At 55.7% G+C, this 22618-nt stretch overlaps 7 protein-coding genes across 7 annotated transcripts; 4 read left to right on the top strand and 3 right to left on the bottom strand.

Annotated features, from left to right (window-relative positions):
* The first annotated feature begins 151 nt into the window (after nt 1-151).
* IE81DRAFT_326602 (translocation protein sec62) lies at nt 152-2281 on the top strand. The gene is made up of 5 exons (XM_025514862.1): nt 152-395; nt 488-826; nt 993-1259; nt 1406-1567; nt 1714-2281. The coding sequence occupies exons 1-5, from the start codon at nt 393-395 to the stop codon at nt 1873-1875; spliced, it is 933 nt and encodes a 310-aa protein (XP_025366544.1). The 5' UTR covers nt 152-392; the 3' UTR covers nt 1876-2281.
* IE81DRAFT_326601 (hypothetical protein) lies at nt 2012-4357 on the bottom strand. Its single transcript, XM_025514861.1, has 2 exons — nt 2718-4357; nt 2012-2623 (listed from the first exon to the last, which is right to left on the bottom strand). The coding sequence occupies exons 1-2, from the start codon at nt 4052-4054 to the stop codon at nt 2134-2136; spliced, it is 1827 nt and encodes a 608-aa protein (XP_025366543.1). The 5' UTR covers nt 4055-4357; the 3' UTR covers nt 2012-2133.
* Nucleotides 4358-4588: 231 nt separating this feature from the next.
* On the top strand, nt 4589-6565 carry IE81DRAFT_326600 (hypothetical protein). The gene is made up of 4 exons (XM_025514860.1): nt 4589-5192; nt 5346-5545; nt 5625-5779; nt 5866-6565. Exons 1-4 carry the CDS (start codon nt 4851-4853, stop codon nt 6507-6509), a joined length of 1341 nt encoding a protein of 446 aa, XP_025366542.1. The 5' UTR covers nt 4589-4850; the 3' UTR covers nt 6510-6565.
* Nucleotides 6566-12810: 6245 nt separating this feature from the next.
* On the top strand, nt 12811-14944 carry IE81DRAFT_332376 (hypothetical protein; the record flags this gene model as incomplete). Its single annotated transcript, XM_025515310.1, has 2 exons — nt 12811-14842; nt 14907-14944. The coding sequence occupies 2 exons, from the start codon at nt 12811-12813 to the stop codon at nt 14942-14944; spliced, it is 2070 nt and encodes a 689-aa protein (XP_025366541.1).
* A 1143-nt stretch (nt 14945-16087) lies between these two features.
* On the bottom strand, nt 16088-16789 carry IE81DRAFT_282743 (YebC-like protein; the record flags this gene model as incomplete). The annotated part of the gene is made up of 2 exons (XM_025511544.1): nt 16088-16334; nt 16446-16789. Coding segments are annotated over 2 exons (591 nt in total), but the record flags the coding sequence as incomplete, so codon positions are not given.
* Nucleotides 16790-17640: 851 nt separating this feature from the next.
* On the bottom strand, nt 17641-18903 carry IE81DRAFT_350212 (hypothetical protein; the record flags this gene model as incomplete). The annotated part of the gene is made up of 2 exons (XM_025516495.1): nt 17641-18750; nt 18820-18903. 2 exons carry the CDS (start codon nt 18901-18903, stop codon nt 17641-17643), a joined length of 1194 nt encoding a protein of 397 aa, XP_025366539.1.
* A 1862-nt stretch (nt 18904-20765) lies between these two features.
* IE81DRAFT_350211 (hypothetical protein) lies at nt 20766-22593 on the top strand (the record flags this gene model as incomplete). Its single annotated transcript, XM_025516494.1, has 1 exon — nt 20766-22593. A coding segment is annotated over one exon (1828 nt), but the record flags the coding sequence as incomplete, so codon positions are not given.
* Between the last annotated feature and the right edge of the window lie 25 nt (nt 22594-22618).

Raw genomic sequence — 22618 nt, 5'->3', positions numbered from 1 at the left:
CCTTGCTGGGGCCTCACATCGAAGTCAAGAGTCGGAGTACTGAATCACGTGCAGCGCTAATGGCGTAACGCCGACGCTGGACTGTTGTGACTCGTGACTGACGTGTCATGCAGAAGGAAGCATCACAGACACGCCCTTTTCTTGGCCAACAAGTCAAGTCACGAGCCTTTCGATCGCTGTCCATTCACATCACCATTGATTCCTCGATGACACTATAAATATTGCTGGAATTTGAACAGCTCTTTTGGCCTCGTTCGCTCAGTCAGCCAACTCTCGAGCGCCGACGATATTCGTAGACTGACGGAACAACGCGGGTTGGCGAACACACTCCAAGGCATCTGCGGCAAAGACAAGAAAAGCTTCACCCGACGGCTTAGTCCACCCAGCCCGCCATGGTGAGTCACACTGATCGATCCGTACCAGCGCGCCCTGTTGCGTTCCGATGTGTGTCTGCTGTCTGATAGATCTGGTTGATACGCACATGCAGGAGCAACAATCCTCAGCTCCGCCTTGGGTGCGATCCCTCGTCGACTTCTTGCGCAGCAGCTCGACGGGGCCCAAGACCAAAGTCGGTCTTCTGAACGGACAGCGTAAAGATCATTTCAAAGGTAGTGGAGCCATCAAGTCCCTCTTATCTCCCGCCTACGTCAAGGCCCAAGCAAAGAAAGGCAGCGTGTTGCCAAAGATCGAGAATGAGGATCAAGCGGCTGAAGCTTTGCACAATGTCATTCCGTACGCTTTCTTCTTGAGGGTGGACAGGGCCACGGAAGGTGGGAAGGAACGTCCGATCCAGATCAATCAGATGCAAATGTTCAAAAGCGACCTGGTAAGTACGCAGAGGTCTGAAGCCGAATCTAGCAGTTCTGCATTTTCTTGTCTGTCAGCCTTCCCACTCGGTCGCTCTTGCAGCCGAGACTGGTTTGGCGCCAAATTCCCCTTCACAGGCGCACGAAGTCATTTGCTGACTCCCCTCTCAACGCATCCCTGCGCAGTACTACGTCTGGCTGTACGATGGCTCACAGCTCTTGATGCAACTGGCAGGTTTCGGAATGATCCTACTCATGTTGGCTGGTGTCATGTTCCCTCTTTGGCCTGCCAGTCTTCGAGTAGGGGTATGGTACCTTTCTATCGGAGTGCTGGGACTCATCGGAGCTTTCTTCGGACTGGCCATTGTCAGACTCATCCTTTGGGGCATCTCCAAGGTCGTGCTGAGTCCCGGTATCTGGCTCTTTCCCAACTTGTTCGAGGATGTTGGCTTTGTGAGTGGGATGCTGCGCTCAAAAGGCGAGCGATCCGAGCCGGTCATTTGTGGGCGACTTGATGGCTCAGAAGCAAGATTCCGAGGCGAAATTGCCAGCTTCCGCTGAGAATAGCCAGCTCACGCGCTCCCTGGTCCATATCTCAGGTGGACTCTTTCATTCCCCTGTGGGCATGGGATCTGCCTCCTGCCCCAAAGAAGGTCGGCAAAAAGAAGCGCGCGCACGCGATCGAAGGTTCAGAAGGAGAAGCAATTCGAGACAAAGTCGAGGGCGGAAAGGGAGCAGGGTCCAAGCAACAAGCTGTCGCTGTGAGTACTTGCATGCATGCTGTCGAAATAGCCCATCAACTCTGCCAGGTGGGCGACCATCGCTGCGTGCGATCGACGGCAGGATGGTGATGGGCCAAGGAAGACTACTGACCACTGCGCATTGAACTCTTGACTCGCTCGCGCAGAACCTACCGGGTCAAGAATCCGGCCCGGCCAAACCGCAACTGTCAGCTGCTCAAGCTGCAGGCGATTCTGCTCCAGCACAACAATCGAAGAGCACCGATGGCAAAGGCGGCAATGTGAAGAAGATCCAGAAGGCGAGCGATAATTTAGCTGGTCTGGACTAAACAAAATAAGCTTCGCTCCGCTGAAGCCTAGCGCAGCGCAGCCATGTCTCACTAACACAACCTGTGGCCTGGAATACACTACTTCCCTTGCCCTGGCATAATGTCATGACTTACCACAATCAGCGGTACAGGGCACGCACGACAATGCCTCGAATTTGCAGACAAGACACAGCTGACATGCTCACGAGGCGGACTTCCTACGTACGGCATCAATGCCTATGGAGGTTGAAAGCATGTAGAGTGCTGCAGAGACGCAAGTCAAACTTTCCTACGTCTACGCTCGTTGGGATTCTTGCGCCCAATACCCAGGGGTGGCAGACCGCCTACCAATCTCGAAGGCTCAAAGTCTGCTTTGCCCCCCTGCAAGAAAGCGCTCACGTCTTCAGGATTCTGGTATCGCTGGCTCCATCCATCCTTGCCCTTTTCAGCGGCTCTATTGAGTTTCCTCACTTCCTTTTCCTGCCTTCCCTTCTCCTTCGAAAGCGCCTTGATCCATTCTTGCTGATCGGCTCGGAGGATTGGCGCACCTCCGCTGCTTGGCGCATTGGCTCCTCGTGGTCCTCCCGCCCGTGAAGGCTTAGGCATAGGAAGCGAGTACCGCGATCCTCGAAGACGCAACTGACGAGAAGTGTTGATCTCGATCACTTCTCCTCCTCCTTTCTCCGGTGCATTCGTGCGCACCGAAACTCTCAGCAGCGTCGCATTCCCACAAGAAGGGCAGAACTTCTCTTCCGTGTTCTTGCAGATTCTGCATGTTCATGGATAGGACCAGATGGTCGTGATGCGTCAGCCTAGCAGTCACTGATGTTGAGCAGTCGTGGTGCTGTATCCCGCAGACTCACTTGGTGCATGCGTGGCATCTCAGAGCCCAGCTCTTCACGCTCTTCATCCTGTGTCCTTCGTAACTGGCAAGCGCCAAGCCCATTTGCAGCATCACATTTTGCATCGCGTAATCGCCCGTCATGCCAGCAACCGTCATTTTTCCCGCTGCCTTCTTCGACTTTTTGCCGCTGGCCGTCGTTGCTGTCGCCATTGACCCACCAGCTTCAGGTTTTTGCATGCGGTTGCGACGTTTTCTGGGCTCCTCGAAGCCTGCGTCGTCCTGCTCTTCCCCTGCCCCTTTGTCACCTTCCACTGCGTCATTGGCCTCCGCCTCCTCTCGAGTGATCAGATCCGCATCAGCCGCAAATCCCAAGGCTTTGGCTCTATGCGCCTTTACGTTGATGGGTGTGATCCACTCTCCCTCGCCATCAGAGCCTCCAAGGTCGGATTCCTCTTCATCCGACGCTTCTTCCTCTTGCACTTCCCTAAGAGGGCGTGGGGTGATCCATTCACCTTCTGCGTCCTCGCGAGAACCTTGAAGATCCAAAGAGGCAGCCTGAGCCTGGCGATCGGATGAAGATGACTCTGCAATAAGGTCTGAACGCTTGGACTCCTCTGCCCTTTCATTGCTATGTGGCTCGACGATGGACCTGGGAGCAAGCGGTGCAGCTGATGCGGAAGCTGCTGCAGGTGCAACGGGCTCTGCTGCAACTGCGTCCTTGGCCGACGAGGCGGGCACATCCACTGGCTTGGCCTGCTGCGCTCTCGCCTGGGCCAGTCTGCTTGCATCGTGAGCCTGCTGGCCCGTTAGTCCTCCCACCTTGTCGCGAAGTCTCCATTGCCCGTGTCGAGCTGTCTCCGTTCCGTACAGCACCGCGAGCACGCTCAGATCTGCCTGACTGAGGGAAGACAAATCTCCGGTCTGTTTCGCAAAGTTCCTCACAGCTACCAGATCCTTGGCATCTGGCTCTGTAATGTCCACTTCGACGCCCCTCAGCGTAAGGATCTCCAAATCGGCCCTAGAGCGAGCTTCGCCCAATTCGGCTAGCACAACGCGTGGTATGACCATGCGGGAGGCAAGATTGGCAAGTTGAGATGCAGGTGTGCTGAGCAACGCCGAAGTGTCCAGCACCAATATCTCGATGCTGCGATGGTTCACTGCCGCGGTAGCCATCGTTGTAGGCGGGGCGCGCAGAGTTGGTTTTTGGTCAATCGAATATGTTTGTGAAGTCGACGGCTGGGCCTCCGTTGTTGGGGTTGGTCTGCTCGGGCCAGATGAGGCATCCTCGTTTCCGATGCTTGAGCGAGAAGCGCCTGCGCCTGGCAAGCTAGGCCAGTCTTGCTCCTGGTCGCTCATGTTGTTCAGTCAGAAGTCGAATATGGCGAGAATTTGTAGGCGCTATGGCTAGAGTCTTGGCTCCGCATCCAATGGGCAACCACACGTCTGATTGAATCAATGAGGGGAGCGCTCGTCGAGATGAGAATGAAAGCAGGAGCTGTGAGCCGCTAAGCTGGAACTACTACTGATGATGCTAACCCACAAATCTGACTCTTGACTCTTTTGATCGAGCCGCGAGTTGCGACTTTTGCGTGGCTACCAGTCACGAGTCTGAGTCAAAGCAAGTCTCGGTCAGTTCTGAGTCGCGAGTCTACTCTTGGCTAAAAAATCGAAATCTTGATGAATCTGATTCACAAATCACAAACCACAAATCACAAATGCAAATCTCGAGATTCAAAAGTCTTGAAGTCAAATTATATAGGGTCGCCAGTACGGCCAGTCACGTGATCCCACGTGATCTGCGTTTCTCGCGCGCGCGCGCAGGTGTGCGAGAAGACCGTTTTGTGCGCCCGACGATTCACATCCAAATTCTTGATTATTCTTAGCTCATGGTCTCTGCTTGCCTCCTCTCATCAAATCTACACATTCAATCACCACTCACGGCAGCCGCCGAGCCTTTGATCGCTATTGGTGCGCCTATTCAAGCGCGCTCACGGCGTTCGGTCAGTCTTTCTCACTCTGGCAGCGCACTGACTGCCCGTACTTTGCCGACCCTCCAGAGCTCTCCTCCTCTCCTCAACGCTGGACAGCAAAGATCGCTTTCAACAGCTCTTAGTCTGCACCTTGAAAGTTCCCCCACTGACTTCACCGAAACATGGCAGTGCCCAGACTCACCGCCAAGGAGCTGGACCAGCGCTTCAAGCGCGGCACGAAGACGGCTATTGTCGCGCTGCGCAATCTGGATCACATGCTACCCGGTCAGAAGGGATGGAAAGGAAAGTTTGCGGACAGGATGCTCCCAGCTAGAGCAAGGGGCAACAACAACTACGTGCAGCCGAAGGACAGGATCAAATTGTGGAACATTGTTCCTGGAGATGTGGTCAGATATAGGACCGGTGTCAAGCTTGCAAAAGAGGGAAGCGCGGAATTGTGGAAAGGTCAGGCCACCGTGAAGCAAATCGACAGGACGAGGAACTTGGCTTGGCTCGCGAACGTTGTAAGTTTCAGTGTTGCACTCGAACGGCTCAAATTACAGCTTCTTGAGCGAGCTGCTGGTGCATGTATGCTGTTTTCGTGTTGCGTACCGTATGTGTTATGTTTTGAGCTATCAACGGCTAATTTCCTCGTCTGATGTGGACCCCAACACCAGGACAACCCGGGGGACAACCCAGCGACAAGTGAGAAGCGCATCGTACCTCGCCAGATGGGAGAGGACGGGCAAGTTGTATGGTCAAACAACACGTTTCAGATCAACAGGCCAGTGCATATCAGCAATCTGCAGCTCGTCCTCCCGCAAGAGATGGACCTTCCAGCGGGATGCGGAATCACGATGGACGAGCTGAAAGAAGGGTGAGTCGGCTTTGGACACGAAGCGCTATTGACCTTGCTGGCAGACTGAACGTCAAACTGGACGGCCGCGTTCTTGCAGCCGCGTCGCCACCCGCATTTCAGGCACTGGCGCTAAGTGGAACAAAAAGCTGCATCAGTTCACGTGGAAAAGGTTCGCAACCGTCAAGGCCAAAGATGGCACAAACGTCAAATTGCAGGTACCTTGGCCTCCTAACAAGAATGCTCCCCGTATCAGTAGGTGTCATGCGTGCATTAGACGCTTGAAAGCCCAGCGCCGTTGCGCAATCTGGCCTAACATGAAATGCCATCCTCTACGCCAGTCTTGCAAGATCTCACCACTGCCAGTGATGCAGTGAAGTCGGAATCATGGATTCCCTGGTATCCCACTAATCCCATTCATATCTCGCGGCATACATGGCGAACGTCACCTCAGTCTGAAGCAATGTTGCGCGCCCAGAAAGCAATTCGAGAGACGCAGCCGCGGATTCTAAGAAAACCCGGCTATGCACCCTATTTGCCTATTAGGCAAGGCCCTCCACCTGTGGCACAGGCTCCTACTCCAGCGGAAGCTGTCACGCTCCGCCAAGCAGCGCAGAGAAAATGGGCCTCGGAACACCCGGACATGTCTGAAGGAAGAAGCTTCGCGTCGTCAGACTACCACAGCGTAGCACCGTTGGACGGGCCGGTGGCAAATGGGGCGCAATGGAGATGGATACCAGACAAGACGCCTTTTCAAGCTGGCGAAAGGAACGAAAACGGGATCAGAATTGGCATCGCTGGAAAGGATGAGATCGACGCTTGGCCCATCGAGCTTTTAATGGAGAGAGAGCTGAGCCCGCCGAGGAGCTTGGCTAAACGTATGAAGCAATTCAACATCTCCAAGCTCACCAAACAGGCCGAGCTCAAGAAGCAACAAGACATCATGAACAAGAATTTGGAAGCCTTGCGCAACATCGAGCTATAGTCACGTGTCGAGCCTCCACACCGTTGAGTCGCATCCAATCCATGCTTTTACCATATGATGTGCTGGGCTGCGAGCTCGCTCCGGGAAGCCGCGTCCTGTGTAGACCGTGTGTCATGGAGGTGATCGCTGAACAGCGCTTCTCGCGAGTGCGAGCCCGCAGCGACGGAGTCGTCATCCGCAATGAGCTTTCGTGCGCGCGAGAATGCTGCTTCTGAACACTCTTGGCGCATTTCAACGGTTTGCCAGCTCGACCGAGACGAATGCAACGAGCTCTGCGCTACCGAGTCGTCCCTCACTCGCTCACTTTACCAAGACCTCGCGCTCCGAGCCTCGTCGTATCAGCACCGTAGACTTTTTCCCAGACACGCGCCACGACAACCCAAACAAGCAAAAGTCAGTCCACAGAATGTCGGGTCAACTGGTGGTGGTGGCGATGAGTGCATGAAGAGATTTCGAAGACAATCCCATCACATGATTGGATTTTAATTTGGCTTCGAACGAGTAGACGGTTGCGGTAGTAGTGGTGATGGTGGCGGCGAAGCATAGCTCATGCGAGGAGAGGGGTCCGCATGTAATAAAAGGCGTTCTCTAGTCCAAGAAGAGGCTTGAGAAAAGCGACGTGGCTTGGGCACATCCTGCTCGGCGCTACTCGTGACTGACCACACAACAGCCTTGTTGCTCTTTTCTCATGACCCTGCTCCGGACGCCGATGCTCTTTGGGAAGCAGTCAGAGTGGAGATTGCAGACGAGCTCCGACACCAGGCACATCGATTTGCTCCGAGCTGTGCAGAGTCATTATTGCGGTGACAGCCAAAGTAGCGAAGTTAGGCACACCTGTAATAATACTATTGCCGCTCGAGCGCTTCGGAGCAACCTTTTGAACGGCCAGTCAGAACAGGAAGCGCAAAAAAGCTCCCACGCTCTTTGCTACAAGGTTGGCGATCAGCGCGCGAGGTTTCGTGGCTGGCCTGTCTGCAGATCGTGCACACCATCGTGGGTGCGCCGTGTCTGCACGATAAGAAACTGCCGTTTGATGGGATTGGCCATCTTGACCGATGCCTTTGAGCAAGTTGCATATTTGTTTTTATACTGCTGGGCCACGATCGGTCATGTGTCCGGTCGTGAATACGGAGCCGTCACTGGTACAAGTCGCGTTGCTGCTGCTCCTGGTACATATTCACGCATGCGGGCCAAGCCACACGTCTTCTTCCTTCTGCGCAGAGCTTGCGTCTCGGCGCGTGGCGCTCCTTCATTGCACCCCTTCTGCATGCTGCTGCATGGCATGTGGTACGGTACGGTACCGTACTGCCGACCGTGCAGTCACGACGAGTCGTGAGCACAACACTCACGATTCTGGTGCTGATGCTGTTGTGTGCAGCTATAGGCGTACGCTGCAGAAGGTCGGATGCCGGCTCATAGAGAAGCCGACGTAGATCTCGCACCACACCGCATCACTACTTTTGACTGCTCTCGAGCTTGGTGCTTGTGCTCGCAAGAGGCTGCTGCGCTGAGATGACGGCAGTGCATCGAGACCGTGCGTGCCCACCTCAGATCTTAATCCTGCGGCACCTTTCCCCACGTCTTGAATTCCGCAAAGGTGAACCCTTGCTGCTGGTGCAAAAGTACGTCGGCATCTCGCGGCATCTGTGCGTTGCGGAAATAGGTACTTTCGTGACGAAAGCACACCACCTTTCATCGAGCTTATCGTTCAGAGAAACACGATTATGAGAAGAAGCTGAGCGTGCAGAAGCCAGCGGCTACGTAATGCGGGCATCTCCATCCGAGATTCCTCGATACACTTGCGAGCCTGTCGAGCGCGTCGGCACTCTTTCTGATGACTGCTGCGATACACGTCGTCTCTTCGAGACGAACATCATGTCTGTGCTCTGCATCAGAGTGCCCTTCCAGCTTTGGTGTCAGTCGTTACCGGTCTGCCACCTCGCTCAAAGCACAGCATAGGAATTGATGGCGACAGCATCACGATGATGGGCATCTTGATGCCGACGCGTTTTCGCATCCTCTTTCGTGCAACTCTTGGTGCGTCGCGCACCAGACCGCGCCGTTAGCGTTCTGCCTAGGTGCTCGAGGGTCGCTGATGCATGACCTTACCTTCGTCAACTGAGCGACTCTTCTGTCCACCAAAAAGACCCGCGTAGCCGAAGGAGAAATATCCATAATTCTCACCGCCCACAAGGTTCGCCCGCTTCACAGCCTGCACGACAAGCCACAGGAAAGTCATCGCGCACCTTCTTCGCATGCAGTCGTAACGACTGCATTTTGTGTGGTAATTAATTACAGAGAGTAGCAATTAATCCGCCGGTTGGGCTCGTCGAAAGAGCCTGATGGAAGGCTAGATCAAGCAAGGGGTCAAGAGTGGCGAAGAGCGCTCGGAGCCGAAGACTTTTGTTGTCCAATGCCACATCCGCTCCTATGTCCATGCCGCTCCATTTCGCATTGAGCACGGACTCACCCTTTCTCTCTGCGGCGTTTGCTCTCGATGGAATGCTAATAATAATGCTGGTCGCCGCGCCTTCCGCGCGGAGCTCGTGTGGGCAATTGGGTCGTCTGTGTTGTCGTGCTGCGGTCTGAACCGATTAGTCAAAAGTCCGCAAGCTTGGCTGCCGAACGCCAATTTAGCATTGAGCAGCCGCTCAGAGTCCGCCGAGCATTCCAGCCGTGAGACTTGGGCTAAGAGACTAGAGGGCCCACCACGGGCTCACCTGGCATCGGCCTTGCAGAGATACGACTTGCTCACTGGGTTGCTTGCCAACGACTCCTCCCATGAAGCTGCACGCTGACAAGAGCCTCGCTGATGGCTTCTTGCTCAGAAACGATCCTCGATCTTCAGCGCTGCTCTTCGATGCGCCAGGATGCTCGCTTCAGCGAAACGCTGCTTTCGCCGTACTTGATGAGCAAGAGCAACATCTTTTTACAGCGGCGATCCGACTCGAGTAGTATCATTGTGCTCTCCACTTGCTATTGCGGTCTAGTATCTTGTATGTTGTCATCACGACTGCGATTCCAAACTCAATCGCGAATGCTGCGTGCGACAAAAAAAAAAGAGAAAGGAAGGCAGGCAGGGGCGGCGGAGTGACACTGTTTGCCCCGCATGACTCTTCTAACGCGCACTCCGAACTCAGATCCAACGCGCTGCAGCGATGACGATGGCAGCAACCACACGACACATGCCTGAGCCCGTGCAAGAGGCGCGGATCAAAATTTGGCTACCGAACAGGGGCGGGCTCCCACGCTCGGCACATTTGAAGTTCGGTTTCGGGCTCCCATGGAAGGTTCTGAGGCCCGCGCGGAGCGCATCGCGTCGCGAGCAGAGACGGTCAAGATTCGTCCCTCAAGTCGAGCGTGGCTCTCTGCTGGGCTTCTCCAATCGACTCGACGATGTGTCAGAGACGCAAGCGCAAGGCATGCCAGACGCAAGCTCATCAAGACTCGTGCCTGCCTCATAGAAGAGCCTTTTGCCATCATTCCTCTTCGTCGGACTCGGAGGCGGAGGGCGTCAGGAGCTTGGGCCTCTATTCCAGGCTCTTTTTACTTTGTTTCTGACTAACATGTCTTGTTGCTCGAACACCTCTTGCAACTCATCGGAGCTGCGGCATACGCGATGCTGACATGTTGTCTAGACCTTAAAATCGGATGACACATTCATGATTGCCTAGACCTTGAAATTGAAAACACAGCATGCAAGGGGCTGTAATGATCTCCGAATGAAGGGCAGCGAACTTTGCCTTTCTGGATTAGGAGGTGTAGGAACGCTTGTGAGGCTGAGTTATTGAGCGTGCTGCGCATGGAAACGTGCTTGAAAGCGTTTCAAATGCGTGAATGCCATCTTTTCATTTGAATGGTGATCGAGGGAGTCAGCAGATGTAGTGGATGTCGTAGCACCGCTTCAGAGATGAAGACCTGACAAACGTTTCGAACCACAGGTGGACGCCTAGAGGCCTAGCAAGCAAGCCACTGTTGTCAGCACGCGCGTAATTGCACCTGGCGCTTCCTCAAAATCGATGCTCCGCTTCAAAGGCGGCGCTCCGATCTTGTCCTCCCCTTCTAACCCTTCTTATCCGGACCGCAAATCCAAAATCTTGAGTCTTGATGCAGTATCGAGCATGTGGCGATATGGTTTCTGAACCTCTATGATTGCATGCGTCGCACCTCGTCCTCACCAAAGGCCCAGTCAGTGACGCCGTGAGCTGGTCGCGTCTTATCGCTGATCGCAAAACCTTTCACTCAGCAGGCGCCGCCGCCGGGCGCGAGATGCCTGCGCCAGCGGAGTGATCGCGCTGTACGAAGCGGATGGTTGAATGTGCGACGTTCAGCTTGCAAGGTCGCAGCCAAGCGTGCAGAAAGCCTCTGCCATCTTGCGTTGGTCCGCGCACACCATGAGAAATTTGTGTGGGAGGATGGCTTGCGAGCTTGATGGTCGTCGTGACCTGCCGCCCGCTTCACAGCTTGGCTGTGCTCGTACCCACGACCGAGCGATTAGGCGGCGTCTTTGCTTCTCAACTCGCAAGTCATCGTGAGTGGTGGGTGATGACTCTTTGCCATGACTGGATGGCGTCCAAAGCGCTGCAGTCACAGTCTCTAAATGGACAGGTGGTCGCTTCTCAGGGTCTAATTGACCACTTAGCGCATGTCGAGCTTGGACTTCTGTGGTTGCGGCATCCGTCGGCGCGCAAAACACGGCGCGGTAAGGGCAGAGCCGATAGATATCGCTCGGAGCGGAGTGATCGGACCCCCAGCTACAGCAGCAGCATCTGCGAAGGGCTGAAGAGGGCGCTCGCTGCTGCTGCTGCTCCCTCGCTGCATGGGCCCGCGGTCTGTCAGATCTCAAATGTGGGGAGCACGGGACGCGCGGAGAGCTCGTTTGCCGGGGCGGGTCACGGGCGGGCGGGTCATGCAGGTCATTCTGCATCATGCATCATGGATGCGCATGCGAGGTTTTGCTGAAGTGTTGCAAGGCACGATGCGGCACTTTTCCACCTCAACTTGCCCTGGCTGCGGCTTGCGAGCCAACGCAAGCATGAGGCGCGCGCCAGGCGGAGCGGAGCTGCAGCGAGAAAGCGCTGCATGCTGATGCTGGTGCTGCATGCTGCTGGCGTTGGCGCTGGCACGCTCTCATAAGATTTGATGTTCCGAAGTCCGCCAGTTTCACACGCTTCGCGCAAGCGATGCTGGCAAACAAGCTGCTGGCGCCACTTCGGTGTGTGACCGTTGCCTGCTGGATGCTGCATGGCTGCCACAGGCTCTCGCTCACCGCACGCACTGTGAGGAGTCAGCTTCACAGCAACGCAGCAGCCTACTCCCTGCGCTTCGCTACAATCGCTCGCACTCGAGAGGTAAGTCGGGCAGAAGCGAGACAGAACAACACTCACGACTCGCAAAGACTTATTGGAAGTCGCTCGCTCTGCGCGCCGATCTGGTTCGCCCGCCTCGATGGTCGAAGGTCTGCAGTGTCCCGCTGCACCACGCACGATTTCTCGCGCGGCTGCGCCACGGGCAACATTCCTCTTAGCGTCGATGCTCGCACGCATTCCACGACGATTCGCCCGCCGCTGGTCGTCGCTTGAACTTTGCGAGCACCTCTCGCTCCAGACTTAGGGCCCATCAAGACCGCAAGGCCCCCTGACACGAGCAGCCACATCGGTGTTGTGAGGCGCTCATATTTCTCTCTGTGAAGCTTGTCAACACCATGGAGAGAGAGCTCGGGAATTTGCCCGTTTGCTATTTTCTCCCCCAAGTTCGGTCTGCTCGCAAGACCTAAGCCGAGAATGGCCTGCCGTAGCGCGAGCCTCGATCGCAGCTGGATCGAAGCACAATGCATCAGGGCGATCGGGGGGCATGTTGCCAGAATCTGAATGGATGAAGGCCAGCTCCTTGACCTTGGCTTCACACGTACACTCTGCGAGTCAGCGCTTCGAGCCACCAGACCGCTAATCGACGGTCAGCCACAACGGTTCCTACCGTTTCCCAACGGTCCCCAACGGACGGCAAAAGTCAAAGCGACTATGCTCAAAAGCTGACCCATCTCGAATCATGAACCACCTCTTCCCATCTCCATCCCATACTGTGTGCTCCCTCCATCTCATCCTATCTCATCTCCATATTCTTCTACCATCCATCGCTCACACCAGCCACCGTACATCATTTCACCAGTCTGCATATCCTTCTTGACCAAGACGTGGGCCTTGTCATCGCCTTTCCACCACCACGTGACATCCTCGTCTCATCGTCTTTGCGATCGATGCAACATTCGTCTTGATCTTACTCCACATTAGATTCCGTCATCATGCCGCGCATTCCAGTGCGCGTCGAGCCATACACCTCACCGTCCAGGCAACATCGTCACTTCAAGAACAAGCGCGATCAAGTACTCCGCGCACTCGGCAAAGCGGCTTACATCAATGGCAGTCACTTTGCCATCATGTGGGTCTCGGCGCGCGGAGACGTCGAGACGTACGCAAGCGAAGCTCTCCAGAATCGATTGGACGATTGGTTCATCCAAAGCGGCATCGCTGAAGAAGGCAAGTCTCTCGTCATGGGTAGCAAGGATGCCCCGCGCACCAACCCTTTTGAGCAAGATGGCAACGGTAGCAACGCCGGCGACGACGATGCCTCCGACCAGAGCGACGCAGACGATGTAGAGGATCCAAGTCCACTGCGTCACCAACAGTCAGACATGACGGACGTCTTCCTTGACGGTCCCTCCTCGTCGATGGCAGCCTTTCAGGACAGGATCGATCTCCGACCAAACCTCGGAAGAAGCAACACGGCCGCTAGCGGATCGCTTTCTCTTAAGCGCAAGCACATTGCCCCCTTGGACACTGCTGGCGCCAACGACGCTTTCGTCAGATCGCTCAACGGTGGACGCGACGCCTTCGACCTCGAAGTTCCGCATTCTGCGCCGTTGCTCTCTCACGAAGACGGGCCTCAATCATCTACACCGCGGCTACCTCTGCGAACCACGTCATCTCGCCTGCCATCGTCCGCTTCAAGTCAGGCTCTGGTCAATGTTCGCCTCGAGAACGCTGCTGCTCGAACCGCATTCCTCGAATTGAGATTCAGCCAGCTCCAGCAAGGCATGTGCAAGACCGTCGCAAAAGCCTGGATCAAGATCATCGAGCCCAAGAAGCAGACACGCTGTCCCTACAACAAAGGCGAAGAAGGCAAGCCGACCTGGTGGCCAGAGGGTGTCCGACACAAGGAACCCGATCACCTGATGAAGCCTGAAAGACATCTGCTTTTGCTCACCATTCTTCGCAGCCCCAAGATCAAGGTCGCCCGTCTACAGCTCGCGACTGCCGAAGTCGTCGCTCTGATCCGAGCGGACAGAGTCAGTCTCCTCATGGATGTCTACCGCATCGCGAGAGAGGAAGAGCGCATGCGCGAAGAAAATCTCGACATCGACACTTCCATCACCGTTGGTGTCAGCACTTCCCAAGGTTGGAACGACGACGATCAAGCCGTCGACTCAGATGCCGCTCGCTCCAATTCACCTGGCGACGAAAATGACGACGGTGTTCCGGGTGCTCGCCTGATTGCCAGCAAGAAGCGACCATTACCATCATCCGTCGGTCTTAGTCGCACCGCATCAGCGTCGGCGGCTTTCGGCACCTCGCGTCCCGCCAAACGCCCGACACTCGCCACACGCACTACTCTAGGCCCCATCGAGAACACCATCGAAGCACAACGGCCTCACTCCGCGGGCAATTTGGGCAACAATGCGTACACATCGTCGCAGCCATGGGCTATGCCCGATGGCATCAACCTCTCGTACCAAAAGCAGCAAGCCGCCGCTGCCTCTGTTGCAGCAGCGGCAGCCGCGGCCAGTGGATATGGCGCAGCGCACAACTCTTACCAACAGGTCAACGGTCTCATTACCCCAGTCACAGCGCACTCGCAGCTCATGGATCCATCATTCTTGCAAGCAGCTCAGCAGCACGCGAACGCCGCAAACGCGATGGTGGATGGCAAGGATCACCAAGGGTACATGTCAGCACCGCAGCTCTCGCATCCCCAACTCTACCCACACAGCCCGTCAGCGGCTCAGCCGTTCTCCGGCTACGAGGGCTCGCAGGATCACCACGACCGACACGGTGCTGCTGCGGCAGCAGCCGTCGCCAATGTCAATGCCGGCGTTAACAACGCCAACATGTTTGCCTATCCAGCATACAGGCCCGGCCAGCAGAACGACTCGCTGCAGCAGCAGCAGCAGCAGCAGCAACAACAACAACAACAACAACAACAACAACAACAACAGTCGATGTCGATGCAACACGGTGCCCTTGGCTTACAAGGAGTGGATATGCCTGGCGACGGACGTCAAGGAGCCTGGTCACCTGTTCGGCCACAACAGCCCGCTGGACACTGGACTCATGCATATAGCCAGCAAGGTCAGGCACCACCTACCAGCGCCGACATGACCTTTGATGCATCGCTCGACTCCTCCTGCGGCCCTGCTACGCCCAGTCCCAAGACCCAGTCCGTTCCTTTCCCGGGCGCCGCACCAGTGATGCACAAGGCCCAAGAGGCATTCCACCACCCCTCTGAAGCCATGTTCCACCAACAAACCCAGCACAGTCATGCACACCAGGGACTTCAGCTCGCTCCTCACGGACACGAGCATCAGACCAATGCCTTCGGAGCGTGGGTCAACCATTCTTGAAGATCCAGACCACCCGCGCTCCTCATTCTTGACGTCTCGTATCAATGTCCACTGCATACTGGCTCCTTCACATCGCAACCTTAGCATCTTTCCAGCAATCTGTCACCTATATCTGCCTCTATACGCTTTCAGCTCGCCTAGAGCAGCCGAAGGACCGGCACCGTGTCGTTACGAATCACGAGCTCGCAAGTGTCTCGTAGTCATTCTTTGTAGCCATCTCATATCTTCGACAAATGTCATACATCGTCTTATCGAAGCCGTCTTTCCTTTACATGTGTGTGTATGTGTGGGCTTGACATGCGATGTGAAACACATCAAGGAAATGGCTCTATGCTCCGACAGCCTCCTTTGAATCGCTCTGAGAGCTTGAACTGTCTCACCGCGAGGGCCATCCATCAAGATTACTCCTGCATCAAAGCAAGGCAGTGTCGGACATTCAGCTTTGTGTGCTCAAGGAGAAATGCTTTACGTCCGGACTTTGCTTGGCAGCGACTGCAATCAGAAGGCCGCCGGACGATAGGCTTTGCTGGCCAACGAACGGATGAATGGAAAACAAAGGCATCCGATCAGACGAGAGCACGATGAACACTCACCATACTCGCTGGGCATCCGCGCTGTCCTCTAGGGCAGCCAGCAGTTTGTCCAGCTTCTCGACGTCGGACTCGTTGAGATAGCCAGCCGCGTCTTCGTCGCTTGCAGTCGTGTCGCTATGGGTAGCCTCTTCCTCCTCTGAACGGAAGCGAATGGGTGGACCTGAGCTCAGGAGCACTGTCTCGGCGCTTAGCACTTGATCTGTGCCCGCAAGCGTCTGACTCAGCGCGTACAGCTCGGCTGGGTCGCAGTCGATCTCGATTGGCAGCACATCGCTCGAGCTCGCGCCGGCCTCTGAGCTCATGGTATTCTCCAACTCCTCATCAATCTCATCTGCTTCCATGACACGCACGTCCGTGGCCCCCGCTTCCACCGCAACGTCAAACACCTGATCAAAGGATCGTCTGCTGTCTGAGCCGTCTGCAAGACCAGGCAGGATCCGCATTCGCCCTACGCGATTGAATAGGTGAGCTGTAGAGCTGAGCCGCGCATTTGCTCGGTTCATCAACTCCTTGACCTTCGCGAGCGTGCGCGGGACAGAGTCCGTAAGACATTCTCTGTGTTGAGCATTCCAAAAAGGCGCGACTTGGCCTCAGCTTTGAAGCTTGCACCAAGCTTTGATGGCCCTCGGGGCACAGCAGCGCTATTTGCTTAGCTGCTACACTCACATGACCAGTGCTACCGGCACTCCTGCCTTGTTTGGGGGTCCAAGAGCTTCGTACGTGACCGAGTGCATGCTCCCCGCCGCGACCCCGTTCGCCTTTTCGAGCGTAGCAGTGACCCTGTCCTTTGGCACGCCGTTATCCTTGGCTTTCCTCAGCAAGCTTGCAAGCCTCGCGTTGGTGTTAGGATCACACGAGCGCGTTGGATGCTGACGCACACTAGCAAGGATCTCTCTCGAGATGGCAGAGTAGACCGTGCCTCTTTCTAAATCCTTCGCGCCCTTCTTGTGGCGAATCTTTGACCATTTATTCGAGCCAGAGAGGACACGAGTGGAGCCTGAGATCGAGCGGATTTGTCCAGATGTCCATACATTGATGCTCGCACTACTAAGCGAGAGTCTCGCGTAGACCATTTCCCTCTTTGGCTCACCCGCAGCCCTTGAGAAGAATGTCCTCTTGGAGCTGGGGACAAATGCAGCCTGTGTGGAGACATTGCCTCTGCAGCTGCCTCGAGTCGGCACAGATGATTGTCCGCAGTATGCGCATCTCGAGGTTCTGGAAGCTTGTGTCGCAGACTGGCTCAGGAGGGTGGCGAAGCGGACGGCGGATCCAGGTCCGCTTGAAAGCGGGACGGCGTGCATGGCCTCCAAGTGGTGATGCCCTTGAAGACTGGCTCAAAAGAAATGACTTGCGAGAGCCAATGGATTCTCAATAAGGGGAGGAAACCTGCGATGAACGAGGCCTCTGATTAGTGAGTGCTTCTCGAGCGAAAGGAGCAGTGTTGACCTTGGCAGTCGTGAGGTTGTGATGTTTGTGTCCTTCGCAGCATCGTGCTTCAAATATGCATGCAAAGACAGCTCGCGGGTAGATATCGTGCGAGAAGAGGCGCGGCCTCTCTGCAATCACTAAGCGTGCAGCCGGTGTAGGCCACACTGACAGCATCTGACGTCCATTGATCGTACGCATGACGCAGACATTCACACCAGTCAGGCATCTTCGTCGAGAGACTTAATTGAGCGACCGTCCTCTGCGTTCATGGAGATAGACGAATCATATTTCGGCTGAAGACATGTATCGCGAGGAACACCGCGCAGCAACGACAGCCGTGGGACAAAGGCTATCGGGCATAAGCAGGGAAGTGAAGCGCAGTAAAGCTTCCAATTAGTTGTGCTTGTAGAGCTTCCCACCTTCGCCCCACGGCCTAGTCCTCAGGCGGTGGAAGATTGAGGTCAAAATCGTGCATTCTGTGAGGTGTCTCGGACGATGCGACATTCACGTGATTGGCTGAGTTGCTCGGAGCAGCCCGCCCCAAAGAACCTACTTGCGGCGCAGCACCGCTCGCGGTGAGCAGCGACAGGGCAGAATCTGACACGCGAGATGTTCCACCGACACGCACGTATCGCCCTGGCTGGAATTTCGCCGGAACTTGGCCGGGCCCTTTGTATACGGGAGGTCGGCCTCTACGTGGACGGTCCAAAGGTGTCTTTCCCGGATACTGTTGGAAGATTGCGTCCTCCTTGATGCCCTTCATGCGTAGTCTTTGGCGGGCAGTGGTCAGAGCATTCTCGCCAACGCGGTCATTGGTGGTTTCCGGGTAGAATTCGTGTGGATCAGCGTTCGCTGCTTTGATCTCTGCATCCAGCCTCTCTTTGATTTCATTCGATGCTCTTCTTGGATCTCCAGGTAAAGTTCGCCAGATTCGCATTTCGCTCCAGCCCCGCACCCTAAGTCTTGAGCGTTGACGGCTGGTTGCGACGGTTACCTTATTCTGCTGATACAAAGCTTTCTGATGAGCCTCTTGCCGTGCCAGAGCAGCACTGTCTCCTGCTTCAAGCGCAATCTGCTTCGCGGCGGCTTCTTTCATTGCTCGTTTTTGTCTGAAGAGGGTTGACGATGAGCCTTGACCGATGTCTAATTTCGCAGGTCGACCCAGCCGCTTTCCTCTGTCAGGGCCAAGGTAAGGCCTGCGCTCCTGCTTTGCACGATACCTCTGGCGTGACAACGTGCGTGCCGAGCCCTGACCATCTGGCAAACGCGCACGGCCCATAGTCTTTTCTTCCCCAAGCGCTGAAATGCTTTGCAGTGCCTCTGCCGACGAAGAGCTTGCGCCGTCTTTGGCTTTGTCCGCTGCTGTACCAGTGGGCACCTTGTCCTTTGCTACGGTCGTAGCGATTTCTAGAGGAGCTTTCAAAGGAGCCCTGCGCTCGAGAGGAACGACTGCAGTACGCGCACTAGCCCGCCCATCCTGCGGGTGAATGCCGAGCCGTGCTATGGCTCTGGAACGAAGATTATCTGCACGGGTTCCGACCTCCTAACGAAAGCGCATTCTAAACGTGAGCATTTCCTTCGATATACCTGCAGCGAAAGGACTGATACTCACCTGCGCTGAAACCGCTGATGCTCCGCATGCCCGCAAGCCAATGCTGTGGGCAGCAAAGCAAAGAGCTAGCAAAATCCGCCGCATTGCGGTCCTGCTGCGCCGAGAGAAGGTGACGATGGCTTTGCGTGTCTCTGCGATTTTCAAGTCGTGGAATGCCGCCGAGATTTGCGAGCAAATGCCGAAAAGGATTAGGGAGGTGCTCCGAAAGTTGGAGCAAAAGACGAGCGTGACTCAGGCCGGCTGGTTCAAGCTAGAAGAGAAGAGAAGAAGGTCGAAAGGGAATCGACTGGAAGTGTGCTAGCTCTAGGGACCCTTTTGAGACACCGGGACATGCTACTCTCATAGTCACTATAAAACAAAGCAGCGGCTAGGTGGCGAGCTTCTCGAGGGCATCCGCGTTGCTGTAAGGAACGTGTCCGTGTGCTTGCCTTGATGCACTACTCACGGCTGTAATCATTTGACAAAAGCATGCATGCAGCCACCCAACATTATCCCAACTTGCCACTCACGACGCCACCTATATCGTCTTAACGATGCATGACAAGGGTGATTACGATGCGTGAGCCTGCTGGCTACCTTCCTACCAGCGATGTAGCTCTTCGCAATGCGCCCGTGACATTGAACAACATGCGGGGCAAATTTGAATCTTGTTGGGCTACCGTTGACAAATCAAGCGGTTTAGCTGTGACCCTTGAGCGAGATCAAGGAGGACACAGCGCTGGCAAAGACACGGAACAGGTGCGTCGTGGACAAGCTGCTTCGTTGCCATTCATCGCGCGTTCGTGTCACTTCTCGATCGATCGTGGCGAGCCGAACAAATGCTTCAGCCAGAGTTTGTGGCGAGTCGAGGACGGTCTCGCGCCATGGGTGCTGAAATATACGCCATGTCTGCGGGGGGCGGTTGCGCGGTCAGTCACAGTCTGAGTGAAGTAAATGGAATGTGCGGCGGGGCGTTGCGCAAGATTGCGCAAGACTCAAGGTGCCATATATGCGAATTTCATCGCGTACAGTCAGACACTTGAGTGCTTGCGTGAAGTGAGGCTTCTCGATGGTAGCAATGGGTGTCAAAGTCGTGAATCGTGAGTTGCTATGGCAGACAATTGCTCATATGAGCGATAGCCAGCTGTTTTCGCGTGTTGGGCGGAGTCAGTCGTGGTTATCACAATTATGGGATGGCTGTTCTCGCGTCAAGAGCGGCTCGTTTCACCACGGAGCTAGCGTGGTGACATGCACGCACGACGCGCCCGTCATTCAAGATTCTACGCGCGATCCAAGTCACGTGCCCTCCGACGTCCAAACAGGCAAACACCATCATGCAGCGCAGCGCGAGGCAGCTGCGCGTCTCGACCTCAACGGCCAGCTGCATATATGCATGCTCGCAGGCAGCCGTTGATCTTGGATAGCGTACCTACATCTGAAACCGTTGCTCCTGGCGTCTGTATCCCCATCCCCGATCAAAGTCTTGGTGTGTACCTTTGTACGCGGGAGTCTCAAGCAAAACGAAATGCAGTCTCAAAGTCGTGCGGGATTCGGCGTGCGGCCTCGAGCCATGGCCCGGCTCGCCCGGCACAGATGCCCCGCCGAAGCCAACGGACGACCCTGCTCTTCTGCCATGACCGCCCGTGTGGATCACGAGAAAGTCCTTCCTCGGCCAGTGTTTGAGTCATAGTGAGAGGCACCAGCTCAGGCTATCCTAGCGACATTGTCACGAAGAGGACTGGCCGTCAATTTGGTAAGACTGAAGTTCTCTGATCCGCTCTTCACTCATCACAAACTCCCATCCTCTACAGCCTACATATCCCTCAAACCACAGATAGCAACTCTCGGACACCCGACTCCATTCATCTGCCAGGCGTATTTATCCATTACTGCTGAAACTCCATCATACATGCTCGTGAGCCCTTATCTTCGCATCATTCAACACACACTGGGCGGCGGCAGCAAGGATGAACGGAGCTCAAAATGCGCCGAAGCCGAGCACCAGGCGCTCCATCGGATCGCGTTTGAGGCTGTCACGATCGGTCAACGCCATGAGCGCACACTATCAGAGCGCATCCACCTTGGCTGCTTCTGGCTCGGTGGCCTTGAATAACAGTCGACCACCTTTGCCATCAAAACGACTGCCGAACGTCCCGTTTCGCGAAGTCCTGCCGCACTCGATTACACGACACACGGACTCTGCTTCGACGAGTGGTAGCGAATACAGCCTGTCAGCGATTCAAATCCCCCCGGCTTGCGAGACTCTGCCCACGACGAGTAACACTCGCGGCGGAATAGTCCCACGCGATGGTTCTCCATGGGCTGGGTCCCCCCACCCCTACGCTCTGCCGACCTTGACACCCGAAGAGGCTTTCAAGGCCCAGGACCTGCTGGCTGGCCTTGCTGGGGTTGGCGCTCATAACGCGCGTGCCGACTCGGGAGATGGAACTACGCACGCACGTCTGGGCTCCTTTCGCACGGTCAATGTTGACAGCTCGTCAGAGTCACACTCTTTTTCGGGTACTAGCAACACGTTCTCAGACGCGTCGAATCCGCCAAGTCCGCTTCTCTTCGTGGACATGGCCAGTGGCCATCGCCCTCGTTCTCGGCAAGCAAGCAATAGTCCTCTGATCGCGGGGCCTAGGGATGCGCACGCGAAGCCAGCTGAATGCCAGGACTACGACGTGCGTGCATCTGTTTTGCTCGAGGAGCACCTGGCCCTGCTCAAGCTTCAACAACAGACTTCACATCCGAAAGGCCCTGCAAGACCTCCAACACGAGCTTCCAGGGAGAGAGAACGCACATTCCGACCACTTGCGCCGCATACTGATACCGTGGCTATGGAGCTAGGCGAGGAAACACCAAAGCTGGCACGCCGAAGGTCCAGATCTGTCAACAAGATAATGGTGCAGGACGCCCGACGCGGGAGTCGACTCTTGCACGAGCTACACCAGACAGATAGCAGCTCTTCGGAGCACGAACATGCAGCTGTAGAGAGTCATAAGCTGCTTGCGCCGGCGACCAGACCCAGAGCACGACGGAATTCGGGATCAGCACTGCTTCCAGATGCTGATCAGTCGGCCACGCTGAGGTGCGTGCGCTCTAAGGAAGCCGTCCGAGGTCTCAGAAGGAGATCGCATTCTGCCAATCCTGCCACGATCGTCCTAGAAGCGAGCCACAAGGGTCAAAAGAAAGATGATAACATGGCAACTTTCAAACGTGATGCAAAGCTATCGCCCATCGGACCCTCTCTTGCGCCTGCTGCGCGGACTCGAGCCAACTCTTACTGTCCACCTACAGCGTATGCGGTACATGCTTCTCCTCGTACGCCAGCTGCAACACGCGAGGACAGCAATGCTCGTCAGTCGCTCGGGCTAGCTCCCTTTTCCGAGCTCCCAAGTCTGCGCAGTGATTCGCCCTCTTTTAGTCAGATGAAAGCAGATATTGGGACAGAAGCGACTGCATCTCGAACAACTACCCGAAATGATGGGGCAGCTATGCCCTCCCGTCCACCACGCTCTGCGCGGCGCGCATCTGCTTTGCCGGCTGCGCATTTGGTCAACAACGCACTTCTGGACGGACTGCAGGTCTTCGAGACGCAGCAAGACGAGGACGCGCAAGGAAGCCATCCTGTCTCCGCCCTGCCTCAGCAACGAGAGAACTCGGCTACTTTGACGACACGCTGTGCGGATCGTTTGCAAGCCATGCCATCCAGACCCGCTACGGACAAGAACCAAGACCAACTAGTAGGGAAGCGCCCAGCACCGGATGCCACGGTTGTGCCAGAATCAAAGCGTGCCCCTGAGCTAACAACAGCCGA

This window comes from Ceraceosorus guamensis (genome assembly GCF_003144195.1).
Source record: "Ceraceosorus guamensis strain MCA 4658 unplaced genomic scaffold IE81scaffold_121, whole genome shotgun sequence".
Taxonomy (NCBI): Eukaryota; Fungi; Basidiomycota; class Exobasidiomycetes; order Ceraceosorales; family Ceraceosoraceae; genus Ceraceosorus; species Ceraceosorus guamensis.
This window is presented reverse-complemented; position numbering and strand designations above follow the sequence as displayed.